We start from the raw sequence: 12,628 nt of genomic DNA, 5'->3' as shown, positions 1-12,628 counted from the left end.
CCATTACAAGATAATAAAAACATTTATTGAATATACTGTTCTGTACTGTTTTAATGATCCCAAGTGGAACGCAGTAAGTATATTTTTGTTCCAACCCGGATCTTTTATTCTGTTGCACCGATAGCAAAGCATGGGATTGTTTTAGTGTAAAACCGAAAAGGAGAATAATGGAGAAAATATGTGATGGAACATGGGAGAACCTACCAGTTAAACTTCACGACAGCATATTGCTGACTCTGAAGAAGCTGGGATTTATTTATATGACTCCGGTCCAGGTACTTTCAACATAGCTTTAACTTATATCTAACTAGTTAGCTTCTTATTCAGACGTTCTAACATGCTGGTTTATTTTTTTTTTCTTTAGTCAGCATGCATCCCTCTTTTCATGAGCAATAAAGATGTCGCAGCCGAAGCAGTAAGTGTTTTCAAGTCTGTTATTAAATGTTTATAATAACTGGATTAACAATATTAAGTGTCAACATGCCTAAAATGTCTGCTGCAGGTTACAGGCAGTGGGAAGACTCTCGCTTTTGTCATTCCTCTGCTGGAAATCCTCATTAAGCGCGAGGAGAAGCTGAAGAAAATGCAGGTAAGTGAGAAAATCTGAAAAATACACACATACAAAAGTTTTAGGCAGCTGTAAAAAAAAAAAAAAAAAAAAAAGGGACCTGAGGAGAAGAGAAATCCGAATCAAATCAATATTTGGTGTAAACACACTTCAATTCTTTCTTTTGTACAATTTCACAAAGTCGGGGAATTTGTAGGATCGTAATCAGGTGTATGATTAACCAATTATACCAGGCAGGTGCTAATGATCAATAATAATCAAGTTCATATGTAGGCTAAAACATCAGTCACTTACTGAAATAGAAACAGCTGTGTAGGAGGCATGAAACTGGGTGAAGACCAGCCAAACGCTCCTATTAAGGTCACTGTGTGAAAAACACTTTCATGTCACAGGTTATAGATTATGACAAGACTGAGCACAGCAAGACACAAGGCAGTTATAGGCAAAGTTTTTAAATCAGATCGTCCTTTCAACGTGTGCTGTTCAAAAATAAAAAAGGCTCTGTTGTGGACCAAGATGTCCAGCAGAGCAGTGCCATCAGCAAAGAATTTGTGGAAATCAGTGGGAACCGTATACTCCCATTTACTTTATGTAGTCTGGGCAAAACTGGTGGTCTTAGAAGAATTGCAGTTAAAAGAAAAACAAGGAGTCCTGGAAGTAGTTTTGGCCCTACAGAGCCCTGATTTCCAAATCCTCAAGTCTGTCTGGGATTACATGAAAAAACACAGAAAAATTTGAAATAGCCTACATCCACAGAAGATCATTGGTTAGTTCTCCATTATGTTTGGAACAACCAACCTGCTGATTTCTCCTTAAAAACTGTGCAACAGTACCTAGAAATGTAATGCTGTTTTAGAGGCAGGGGTGGCCACATCAAATATTTCTTCAGTTCATTTACTTTCCTTTTTTAATAAAAAATAAACAATTAGCTCTCTTATTTGTTAGAGTTCTTACTGTACAGAAAACCTTTGCACAGTACTGTACACACACACACGAAATACTCCAAGTCTTGTACATTTTCTGCTTTCCCAGCTCAAAAACTCGAATACAAATAATCAGAGTTGAAGTGATGTTGGCGCACGGGGACAGGGGAAGTGAAACACAGATACCACTTGTGGATAGGATGAGATTTTTATCTTTTGTCATGTTAACCAATAAAAACAGTGTGTTTAAAAATACATTGATTACGAGTACATTTACATTAGTCTCCAGCAATAAATGCATTCTAATGCCGGTCCATTAGAATGACTAAGAATACCATCAGTCTAAAACTCTGTTTGAGAGAGAATACTTTCGAAAGCAAAGTATTTGATTATTATTTAAATAATTGCACTCTTTGCATAGGTGCACAATGATGGGTGATTTATTCTTATTTTAAACATCCAGGTTTTGCTTGTGCACGGGGTTACAGATGGTCATGTCTTTTGTCAGTAAAAAACCTGTGTACTTCTGTAACAAAAGGTCTTAGCTTTATTTCTTTTTTTTATAAAGTTTAACCTGGAAACCTCCGATATCTTTTGCACTATGAGAATCTTTTAGGGATTTCCGTGACAGTAGCTGAATAAAAGTATGTATAATAAATAAATATATATATATATATATATATATATATATATATATATATATATATATATATATATATATATATATATATATATATAAACACTGATATCGCAAGTATACCAGCTGGCAAATTGTTTGTTAAACTGCCTCTAGGATTGAGTGCATGTGCATGGGAGCCAGTTTGCTTTTTTTCTCTTCAATGTTCCTGATTCAAGCTCTGATTTTTTTTCTTCATACTCCTATGAATAAAGTCATTACCTGTTTTGCAGGTTGGCGCATTGATCATCACACCGACCCGAGAGTTGGCAATTCAGATCAGTGAAGTTGTGGGCCAATTTCTTGAGGAATGTCCTCAGTTCAGGTCTGTTTCATAGAAATAAAGGGATATATTAACATTTCGAATAGAAACCAAAAAAATTCATGTTCAATGCCAACTATTTCAGGCAGATACTTTTAATTGGTGGAAGCAACCCCATTGAAGATGTTGAAAAGTTTAAGGCTAATGGGTGAGTGCTCAGACCAGTAACTTTTTTTGTGTGTGTGTGTTTAGATTGGAAATGAGTTTAAGTCTAAACTGAGATATTTTAACCGCAGTGCGAACATTGTAATCGGAACCCCCGGGCGGCTGGAGGACATGTTCAGGAGGAAAGCTGATGGCCTTGACTTGGCCAGCAGTGTAAAGTCTTTGGATGTGCTTGTTCTTGATGAAGCTGACAGACTGCTGGATATGGGCTTTGAAGCAAGGTGCCGTTTAAAACTAAAATGTATTGTCTAGGTGTGAAAAAAGCAGCACAGTTTAGTCCATCTTGGTTAACAATACATCTTGCCCTGTTTCAGCCTGAACACTATATTGGGTTATTTGCCCAAGCAGAGGCGTACAGGCCTTTTCTCCGCAACGCAGACTCAGGAGCTGGAGAAGCTGGTGAGGGCCGGCCTCCGTAACCCGGTCCGCATCACTGTGAAGGAGAAAGGAGCAGCAAATACTATTGTGCAGAAGACACCATCAAGACTTAGTAATTACTACACAGTAAGCAGATTTATACCAGGAGAATGTCTACTCTGTATATAAGAAAACAAAGAAAGATTACAGATGTGTGCAAAAGTGTTTGGATTTTAAAAGTAGATTAGATTTAACTTCTATTGTGCAAGTTACATAAACAGAGTCAATAAAATGCATCTAGCATCTAACCAGAAGTGCATAAGTGGCCTATTTACAATAAATAGCATGATGTGCAGCCTTCATTAACTTCTTGATAGCAGAACCAACACATTTAATTAATAATTTAACTAATTTTCATTATTATTTTTTACACATTTCCAGCTGCTAGTTTTAAAGGATTTCACCTTGGTTATTTGTCGTATAATTTCAAAGTAGTTTTGTCTTTGTTTTTGATTTGTCATTACATTTTATGTTTTTTATTCGGACAGATCTGTAGAACCGGAGACAAGTTCAACACCCTGGTGGCTTTCCTGAGACAACACAAACATGGGAAGCAGCTTGTTTTCTTCAGGTGTTTGTTGAAAGCGTTTATGCGCACACCCGCACACCCAAGTCCTTTCTCTCACATTTTTGACTGCAAAGCTCCCTCACCGTCTTTTTTCTCATTTATCCCACAGTACCTGTGCTTGCGTGGAGTATTTCGGCAGAGCACTGGAGGTCTTTATTAAGAACGTGACCATCCTTTGTATCCATGGCAAGATGAAGGACAAGCGGAACAAGATCTTCTCCGAGTATCGGGAATTAAAAAGGTAGCAGGCCTAGTTTTACTGTAACTCAGTAAATATGAGTCAAGTACGCTGTAGAAATTTATCTTGACTGAATGTGCAATATGTATCTTATCTTTGGCCAATATAAATATTTTCACAATTTATAACAGGACTTTTTGACTTCCTATTATAATCCATCAGATAAATGATTCTTTGCAGCTTCACTAAGATGTTTCTAATTTGCAGTGGGATACTCGTGTGTACTGACGTGATGGCAAGAGGCATCGACATCCCCGATGTGAACTGGGTGCTACAGTATGATCCTCCAAGCAGTGCAAGGTAAGAACACAAATAGTCGTGTTGCAAATTTAATAGACTGCACCCATGCAATACCCTCTACTAATTTTTGGCACCCTTGGATTTACATTACATTTACATTTATAGCATTTGGCAGACGCCCTTATCCAGAGCGACTTACCACTAAGCAGGGGAGGGTTTTAGGGCCTTGCTCAGCAGTGGCAGCTTGGTGGTGGTGGGATGTGAATCTGTGACTTTAAAATCTAAAGTCCAATGCCTTATCCACTGAGCTACCACCAAGTATGAGCCAAGTAGGCTGTAAAAGTTTGTCTTGATTGTTTTGAAAAAAAAATGAACAAAATTACTTTGCTCAAACAAATGCAATGCATCCATCCATCCATCCATCCATCCATTTTCTCCCGCTTATCCGTAATTCGGGTCGCGGGGGCAGCAGTCTAAGCAGGCCCCCGCCTTCGACTGCTGCCCAATCCTCACAGCACCGTCCCTTACCGTCCCTCCTGCAGGTGGTGAGCCCACTGGAAGGCGGCCCAACGTCACGGACCTTGATATTTCCCTCGTAAGGGACCCCTGGAGCATAGAGGGTTAAGGGCCTTGCTCAAGGGCCCAAGAATGGCAGCTTGGCGATACCGGGGCTCGAACCCCCGACCTTCCGATCGGCAACCCAGCGCCTTAACCGCTGGAGCCACCACTCTCCCAAATGCAATGCAGTTTTATCAAAATAAAAGATTGTTGTTAAATAAATGTGGCTTATATTTGTGTGCCAATATTAGTAAAGGGTACTGTATGTTTGATAAGCATGTTCAACCTATCCAGTGACCAAAGACAAATCTTTATTATTTTTTATTTATTTATTTTTTTTATAGTGATTTTAATAGTTTGAGTTTTTACACTTTCAAGTCAAGAGTCAAGTCAAGGTGCTTTTATTGTCATTTTTACTATACACAGTGGTACACAATAAACAGTAAAAATGAGACAACATTCCTCCAGAACCCTGGTGCTACAGTAAACAACATAGAGCTACAACACACAACATAAAGCTACATGAAGTTCATCTAGTGCAGACACACAAGACAGTGTGGGACAATACACATAACAAGATAGTGCCGACCAGTAAACCTACTGTATTCTCTGAATATACAGTACTGTGCAAAGAGGACTATAAAGACTATAAACAAGAGTATATGTAAACAAACACAATGCAGTGCAAAAAACAGCGGTAGCAGCAGTCGAGAGGTGCAAAAAACAGCATGTAAACGATATAATATGGTTAAGTATAAATAATAAATAAATGGTGGTGGAATGGATTGAGATGAGTAATGAGTGTGTGTTGAGTTCAGGTTGTACAGTTCAGTAACACTCCGTTGAGTAAGTGTGTGTGTGTGTGTGTGTGTGTGTGTGTGTGTGTGTGTTGCAGTTTTGTTCTGTGTGTTGAGGAGCCTGATGGCTTGTGGGAAAAAGCTGTTGCACAGTCTGGATGTGACGGCCCGAATGCTTAGGAAATGCTTTCCTGATGGCAGGAGGGTGAAGAGTGTTTGTGTGAAAGGGGTGTGTGGGATCGTCCACAATTCTGTTGGTTTTGCGGATACAGCGTGTTGTGTAAATGTTCGTGATAGTGGGAGACTTTGAGGATCTTCTTAGCTGTCCTCACAATCCTCTGAAGGGTCTTGCGATCCGAGAAGGTGCAGTTCTCAAACCAGGCAGCGATGCAGCTGCTCAGGATGCTCTCAATGGTCCCTCTGTAGAACATGGTCAGGATGGGGGGAGGCAGATGAGCTTTCCTCAGCCTTCCCAGGAAGTTAAGATGCTGCTGGGCTTTCTTGGTGATGGAGCTGGTTTTAAGTGACCAGGTGAGGTTATCTGCCAGATGAACAAAAAGGAATTTGGTGCTCTTGACGATCTCCACTGAGGATCCTATGATGATCAGTGAGGAATGGCCGCTCAGTGTTGGGAGATGTTGAAGATGTCCACGTTGTTCTGTACCTTAAACTGGGCTCAGAAGTCGTGCAGTGAATCTGGGAGGGAGGCGTCACAAGCAGGCCCTGTCTTGTAGTTCGTGATTGTCTGGATGCCCTGTCACATGTGCCGAGTGTCTCCGCTGTCCTGGAAGTGGTCGTGGGTTCTCTTGGCGTGTGCGCGCTTCGCCTCTCTGATGGCATGGGACAGTTTGGCCCTTGCTGTTCTTAAGGCTGTCTTGTCCCCTGCTCTAAAGGCAATGTCACTTTGTTTTAGCGGCGCATGCACTTTTGCGGTCATCCACAGCTTCTGGTTCGAGCGTGTAGTGATGGTCTTGGAGATGGTCACGTCATCAATGCACTTGCTGATGTAGCTGGTCACTGATGATGTGTACTCCTCCAAGTTGATGAAATCGCCATTGGTTGCAGCCTCCCTAAACATGTCCCAGTCAGTGCGCTCAAAACAGTCTTGAAAAGCAGAGGTGGCTCCTGCTGGCCAGGTTTTCACCTGTTTCAAAACTGGTTTAGAGCGTCTGACGAGCGGTCTGTATGCTGGAATTAGCATAACGGAGATGTGGTTTGAGTAGCCGAGAATGGGGCGGGGCTCCGCACGATACACGCATGAAATGTTTGTGATCAAGCGTGTTCACCCCTCTCGTTGCAAAGTCCACATGCTGATGGAGTTTAGGGAGCACAGTCCTGAGATTCGCATGGTTGAAGTATCTGGTGATAATAAACAATCCGTCGGGGTGAGCATTCTGCACGTCCCTAATGGCGCCATAGAGTTCACACAGTGCTGGTAAATAAATTGGCCTTTATCTTACAGTCACGAACTCCACTAGCGATGAGCAAAAGCGTAAGACAAACACAGAGTTCTTGCACCATTCCGTGTTGATATAAACACACACTCCCCCACCGCGAATCTTACCGCACAGAGCTGCGTTTCTGTCGACACGAAACGCAGTTAGCCCGTCTAGCCGGGTGGCGCTTCACAGTTAGGTATAGTGTATTTTAAGAGAATGGCTCTCAGCTTTTTTCTCCTCCAGATGTAAGTCTCAAAAAAAAAAGGCAGTTGAGCAAATTTCCACGCTAGTTAGATACAGTGTATCAAAAGTTTTGGGACACCAGACTTTTCCAGCCATATGTGGTTCCTCCCTGACTGTTAGCACAAAGATGGAGGTGCACTTCTTGAATTAGGAGACCCAAATGTGTTCCATGATGATGCCTCTGTGCACAAAGCCAGCTCCATTAACATGTGAATTACATGGTTGGAGTGCAAAATCTCATGTGACCTGTTATAGACTTTACTACGCCCTTGTGGCTAAATGAGCACAAATCTGCACACGCACACTCCAAAATTTAGTAGATCATCTTCCCAAAAGAGTGGCGGTTATTATAACAGTAAATGGGGAATAATTGTAAAATGGGATGTTCAAAAAGCACATGTGAATCTTATGGTCAGATGTGCACAAAACTTTGAAACTAGTTAACTATACCATAATAAAGTCCCTATATATCTGCTTTTTTCTCTCTCTCTTAGTTCTTTTGTGCATCGATGTGGCCGAACTGCTCGTATTGGGAACCGAGGCAATGCACTTGTCTTTCTCCTGCCAATGGAGGAGTCATATGTAAATTTTCTGTCTATCAATCAAAAAGTAAGTATCGAGGAAACCTTATTTACACCATATAATCTTCTTGTCTGATTGAAGTGTGTGCTTGGTTTCTCAGAAACATTTATGCTATAATGCTTTTTTGACCACTTATTATTAATTGTATAGAATTCAGAGCTGAATTGAAAGTATAAATAGCTTGTGTCCTACAGTGTCCTCTCCAGCTATACCCCCCTGTGAAGGACGTAGTGGATGTGCTGCCCAAAATGAAGTCTCTGGCTCTAAGAGACAGGGCCGTATTTGAGAGAGGAATGAAGGCATTCGTCTCATTCGTCCAGGCTTACGCAAAGCACGAGTGCAGCCTGATATTCCGGGTCAAAGGTTGGTGCGAATTTATGGCTTTTAGTGCAAATCTATACATTTGCACTTAATAAAAAATGCTTCTATTTTTTTTTTCTTATTTAACTGTATACTCTACAAGGTGAGAAAAAAAACCCTAAGAAAAATTTATACGTTACAGTAATCCCCCGCTTTACCGCGGTTTTAATTTTTTTGCTGGTTTTCCCTGTCGCTCAAGGATAGCACGATAGGAATAATGAACAACATTTATTATTTCAACATAAAACTCCATAAAAACAATTTCCTATAAGTTTTTTGGTCTATCGTGCTATCTATCGTAAATCACGTTCGGTAACAGTGTAGACAACTGTTGTGTAGACAAATGCTATAAAAAGAGAATGAAAGGGAAAAACACAGCAAGTTAAAAGGTTTGATTAAAAAGTGTACTTATTTGCATTGGTGTAGAAAGGCATAATCATTCATCGAAAACCACAACAATTACTAAAATTGTGATAGTTTTACTACTGTTGTTATTTGCTGCTTTTAGATTTAGTGTTTGTTTGCACCGTTTTAATTGAATCATCACGATGTCACGAGCGAGCTGATTGTGCAACCTGATGCTCGCGGGTCACAACAGAACAGATCCAGTGCGACTGTCCCGAAGTTACAAACCAACAGTTTACATAATAGCTCTTTATTAAACTACACAATTTTCACATGATGAGGATTATACAGTTTTTGTTAACCGTGCTGATGTTTCACCTTTATCTCTGACACCAGTGTGTTTTCTTTTCATGTGCTTGTGCATCACTGTGGTACTTTCATGCAACACAGCTCAGCTTTGCATAACATGTAGGTTAGTCTTCTTTGTTGCCTTTAATATAAAATGCCCCAATGCCTTGGATGACTTTGGTACTCGCCGCCGTTTCACAAGTGACTGTTATCTTGTCGTCACGCTAATCCGTAATTTGAGCAACTCGATATCAGCATTCTTTGATGGCGGATTTTATTGTAGATTATTATCGATTAGTTGTTGCAGAAGTATATGTATGTGTGTGTGTGTGTGTGTGTGTGTGTGTGTGTAATATATATATATATATATATATATATATATATATATATATATATATATATATATATATATATATATATATATATATAATATATAATATAATGCCTCTATTTCCTCTTTGCATCTATCAGATCTGGATTTTGCCGCTTTAGCTCGAGGCTTTGCTTTACTTCGCCTTCCTAAGATGCCCGAGTTGAGAGGCAAGACGTTCCCCGACTTTGAAGAGATCACAGACACAGATTCAATCCGCTTCAAAGACAAGAATCGAGAGAAACAGAGGCAGAAATCCTTACGGGAGCAAAATGAAAAGCAAAAGCAGGCACCATGTCATAAAAAGAACTTCATTAAGAACAAATCCTGGTCTAAGCAGAAATCCAAGAAGGATAAGAAGAGGAAGGTGGCTGCCAAAAGGAAGATGAATGAGGTAGTGTTAGACAAAACTTTGTAATAATGTACTCGTATTATTTCAATTGTAACAGCTAATGCTTGAATTGTGTGTACTGTGTATACAGTCGAACCCACTTATCTCGACCTCGGTTAACTCGCCAACCCTATTAAGTCAACGTTTTTGAAGTGGAACCGCCAAATTATTGCTTTGTCTTAGCATTTTTAAATCGGTTATGTCGATTTTTTTATGTCGCCGAACCCTAATATCTCGAGCACAAGGGGGGGGCAAATTTGCCACTTAACGTGATCACACTCACCTGACTCTCATTCACTCACTCATCCCATCTCCTAGTTAAGCCCCTCACCTCCACACACTCGCGGTCCGTTATTGTTTGTGCATGATCGTATGTGTTGGTTCATGGCGGTCTGTGTAATCGCGTATACGTATCCCGCTACGTACCCTTCTTCTCGGACTCTGCGTTCTCTCAACGGCACCCCGGATTACCCCGATCCTGCTGTTTTCCATGTTCATGCTGTCTGCACCACGTTTATCCGTTGCTGCCCCGCGCTGCGCTTTCCATAGCGCGGATCCGTGGATTCTTTACACGAACTGTCTCTGCTTTCACAGAAATTCATGGACCGCGCTCCCGGAGCGCACCACTGGATATTACTGCTTCACTACAAGTACTGGTGGATTATCTCCTGAGTTTTCTCAATAAACTTTTACTTCGGCTTCCGCCTCCTTATCCGCATTACAGGTTATCTCGATCCGCATGACCAATCAAACAAAACGCGGCAACGCTGTTGTGTAAAAAAAACCTCCAAAAACACGTGCATGCACATTCTTATTTAATAATGCACATCATGTAAATAAAGAAATTTCAAGCACGTTAATATATTGCCGCCATATTGGTTCTCGTTTATCTCGATCATCGGTTATCTCGAAGCTTTTTGGCGTCCCCTAGGCCGGCGACATAACCGGATCCACTGTACTGAGAAAGAAAGAAAAAGAACAGATTTTTCTGTGTATCTAATTGCAAGTTTATTTTCAAAGTTTTCTAGTTCAATGAGTCAAAAGTCAAAGTTTTTTTTACTTATAGTACAATGAAATCATAGAAACAATCCCATTTATAGCACAATAGATTTCAAAGCCTAATACAGCTATTCAAACTAAGGAGAACAACCATATGCTTGTAATATCAGTGACCTCTATTGAGAGACTTTAAACTGGTTTTTCCAAATTGGGCTGTCCATTTCACTTATATTCTGTACATTTCATATCAATTAACTTTTTTTGCAGCTTAAAATTAAATGAAAAATTGTTATATCTGTAAAGGTATGTGTCAAAGGCATTTTTCTGTATACGACTTGAAAGGTCACGTCAAAGTTTGGGCTTCTCTGCTTTATAATTTAAGAAAGAAAAAACAGAGGCGGGTTAACACAATGCTGATTTGTTACTGCTATAATGGAAGAAAAACCATAAAGTAGCTTGTTTTGTATTTGCAACTTTTTGCAGGTAAAAAAGTATGAGTTTATTTGGAATAATGAGAGGTCCTGTTATAAACCAACTTTAAGTTTGCTGCACATTTCATGACTGTTATTTATTATTTTCATATGTGTCACATCCCTTGTTGTTTCTGTCATTTAATCATTTAGCAGCATTAGAAAGTTTAGCATTGATTGTAGCAGAACTGATTGATTAACATAGAATACATAACTTTTTCCGATTTGTTTTGATGCCTTTTTTCTGTCGTCTCAGGGATCAGACGTGGATGACGAGGACATTGATGAGCTTTTGACTGACACGCGTCTACTGAAGAAGCTGAAAAAGGGGAAAATTAGCGAAGATGACTTTGATAAGCAAATTAAAGCAGAAAGAAATTCAAAGCCTAATCGAGCAGGTCCATCTCATGAGGACAGTGCAGATGGAGACAGCGAATGAAAAACACAGCCCTGGACTGTTTATGAACATTTCTATTCTGCTGAGATCTCGCTGTGCTGCATCAGCACAGGCAAAAGTTTCTACAACATTGTGGCTACACATTTGTTATTGTTATGTCAGTTTCTATTTTATGGGTGTTAGGAAGTCAGGTAGTGATGTAAAGTAAGGAGGCCTGTGGTGCAGTTAGCATTCACCTTATCCCGAAGGTAACTCATACCGAAGGTGTAGGGTTGTGGTCAGAGATCTATAGCAGGTCACTCAAGATCTTTCACTCCAACCTATTTGCATGGGTTGGAGTGAAAGACCTTATTTTCATCGAGCTCACTTTGTGCAAAGGGCCATTGTCATGATAAAATAAGTTTTCTAGTTCAAGTAAAGGAAAAATGTAATGCTACCACATTCATAGACATCACATATGTCTGCCTCCTACTTTGTGGTAGCAGTTTGTGGGGAAGAAGCACATATGGCTGGAAAAGTCAGGTTAAAGCCTGTAGGAATCCAATAGTGAGATAATTGTATGTATCACAGAAATCAAATAAAAAAAAAAAAAACTTAAGTATTTTATTTCTTATTGTTTGATATAAAAGTAATAGTCGTATTGAAACATTATTATTATTTGAATCAGAGGCTTTTCTGTAATGTGAACTGAAATGTGTTTTTGGGGAGGAATGCATTTTTGCAGAATGTCTTGTGAAAAAATAAATGCAAATAATAATTTCTTATTAATAGATTTGATACAGTGATGGCGATCATTTTTAAATCATCTAGAAATATTTTTAGACATAAATAGCATAACAATAATCACCCTCTTAGAGATGTGCCAGTTTGGCTTGGCATTTTTATTTATATATATATATATATATATATATATATATATATATATATATATATATATATATATATATATATATATATATATATATATATATATATATATATATATATATATACACACACACACATAGTATCTCAAAAGTGAGCACTGCCTTAATTCTCCTGGGCATGACATTCACCAGAGCTGCACAGGTTGTTGCTGGGATCCTGTTCCACTCCTCCATAATGACATCACGAGCTGCTGGATGTTATACATATGGTGCTTCTCCACCTTCTGCTTGAGGATGCCCATCAGGTGCTGAATAGGGTTCAGGTCTGGAGACATACTTGGCTACT

The 12,628-nt window shown here is 39.5% G+C and overlaps 1 protein-coding gene across 1 annotated transcript; it reads left to right on the top strand.

Annotated features, from left to right (window-relative positions):
- Positions 1-98: 98 nt before the first annotated feature.
- Positions 99-12,186, top strand: ddx55 (DEAD (Asp-Glu-Ala-Asp) box polypeptide 55). Its single transcript, XM_083567540.1, has 14 exons — positions 99-275; positions 365-415; positions 503-589; positions 2,401-2,492; positions 2,575-2,637; positions 2,726-2,875; positions 2,969-3,158; positions 3,560-3,642; positions 3,749-3,880; positions 4,085-4,177; positions 7,649-7,763; positions 7,931-8,099; positions 9,261-9,553; positions 11,276-12,186. The coding sequence occupies exons 1-14, from the start codon at positions 168-170 to the stop codon at positions 11,456-11,458; spliced, it is 1,809 nt and encodes a 602-aa protein (XP_083423666.1). The 5' UTR covers positions 99-167; the 3' UTR covers positions 11,459-12,186.
- The last annotated feature ends 442 nt before the right edge of the window (positions 12,187-12,628 follow it).

This window comes from Silurus aristotelis, assembly GCF_946808225.1.
Source record: "Silurus aristotelis genome assembly, chromosome: 18".
NCBI lineage: Eukaryota > Metazoa > Chordata > Actinopteri > Siluriformes > Siluridae > Silurus > Silurus aristotelis.
The sequence above is the reverse complement of the archived record's forward strand: the minus strand, read 5'-3'. Positions and strand labels throughout refer to the sequence as shown.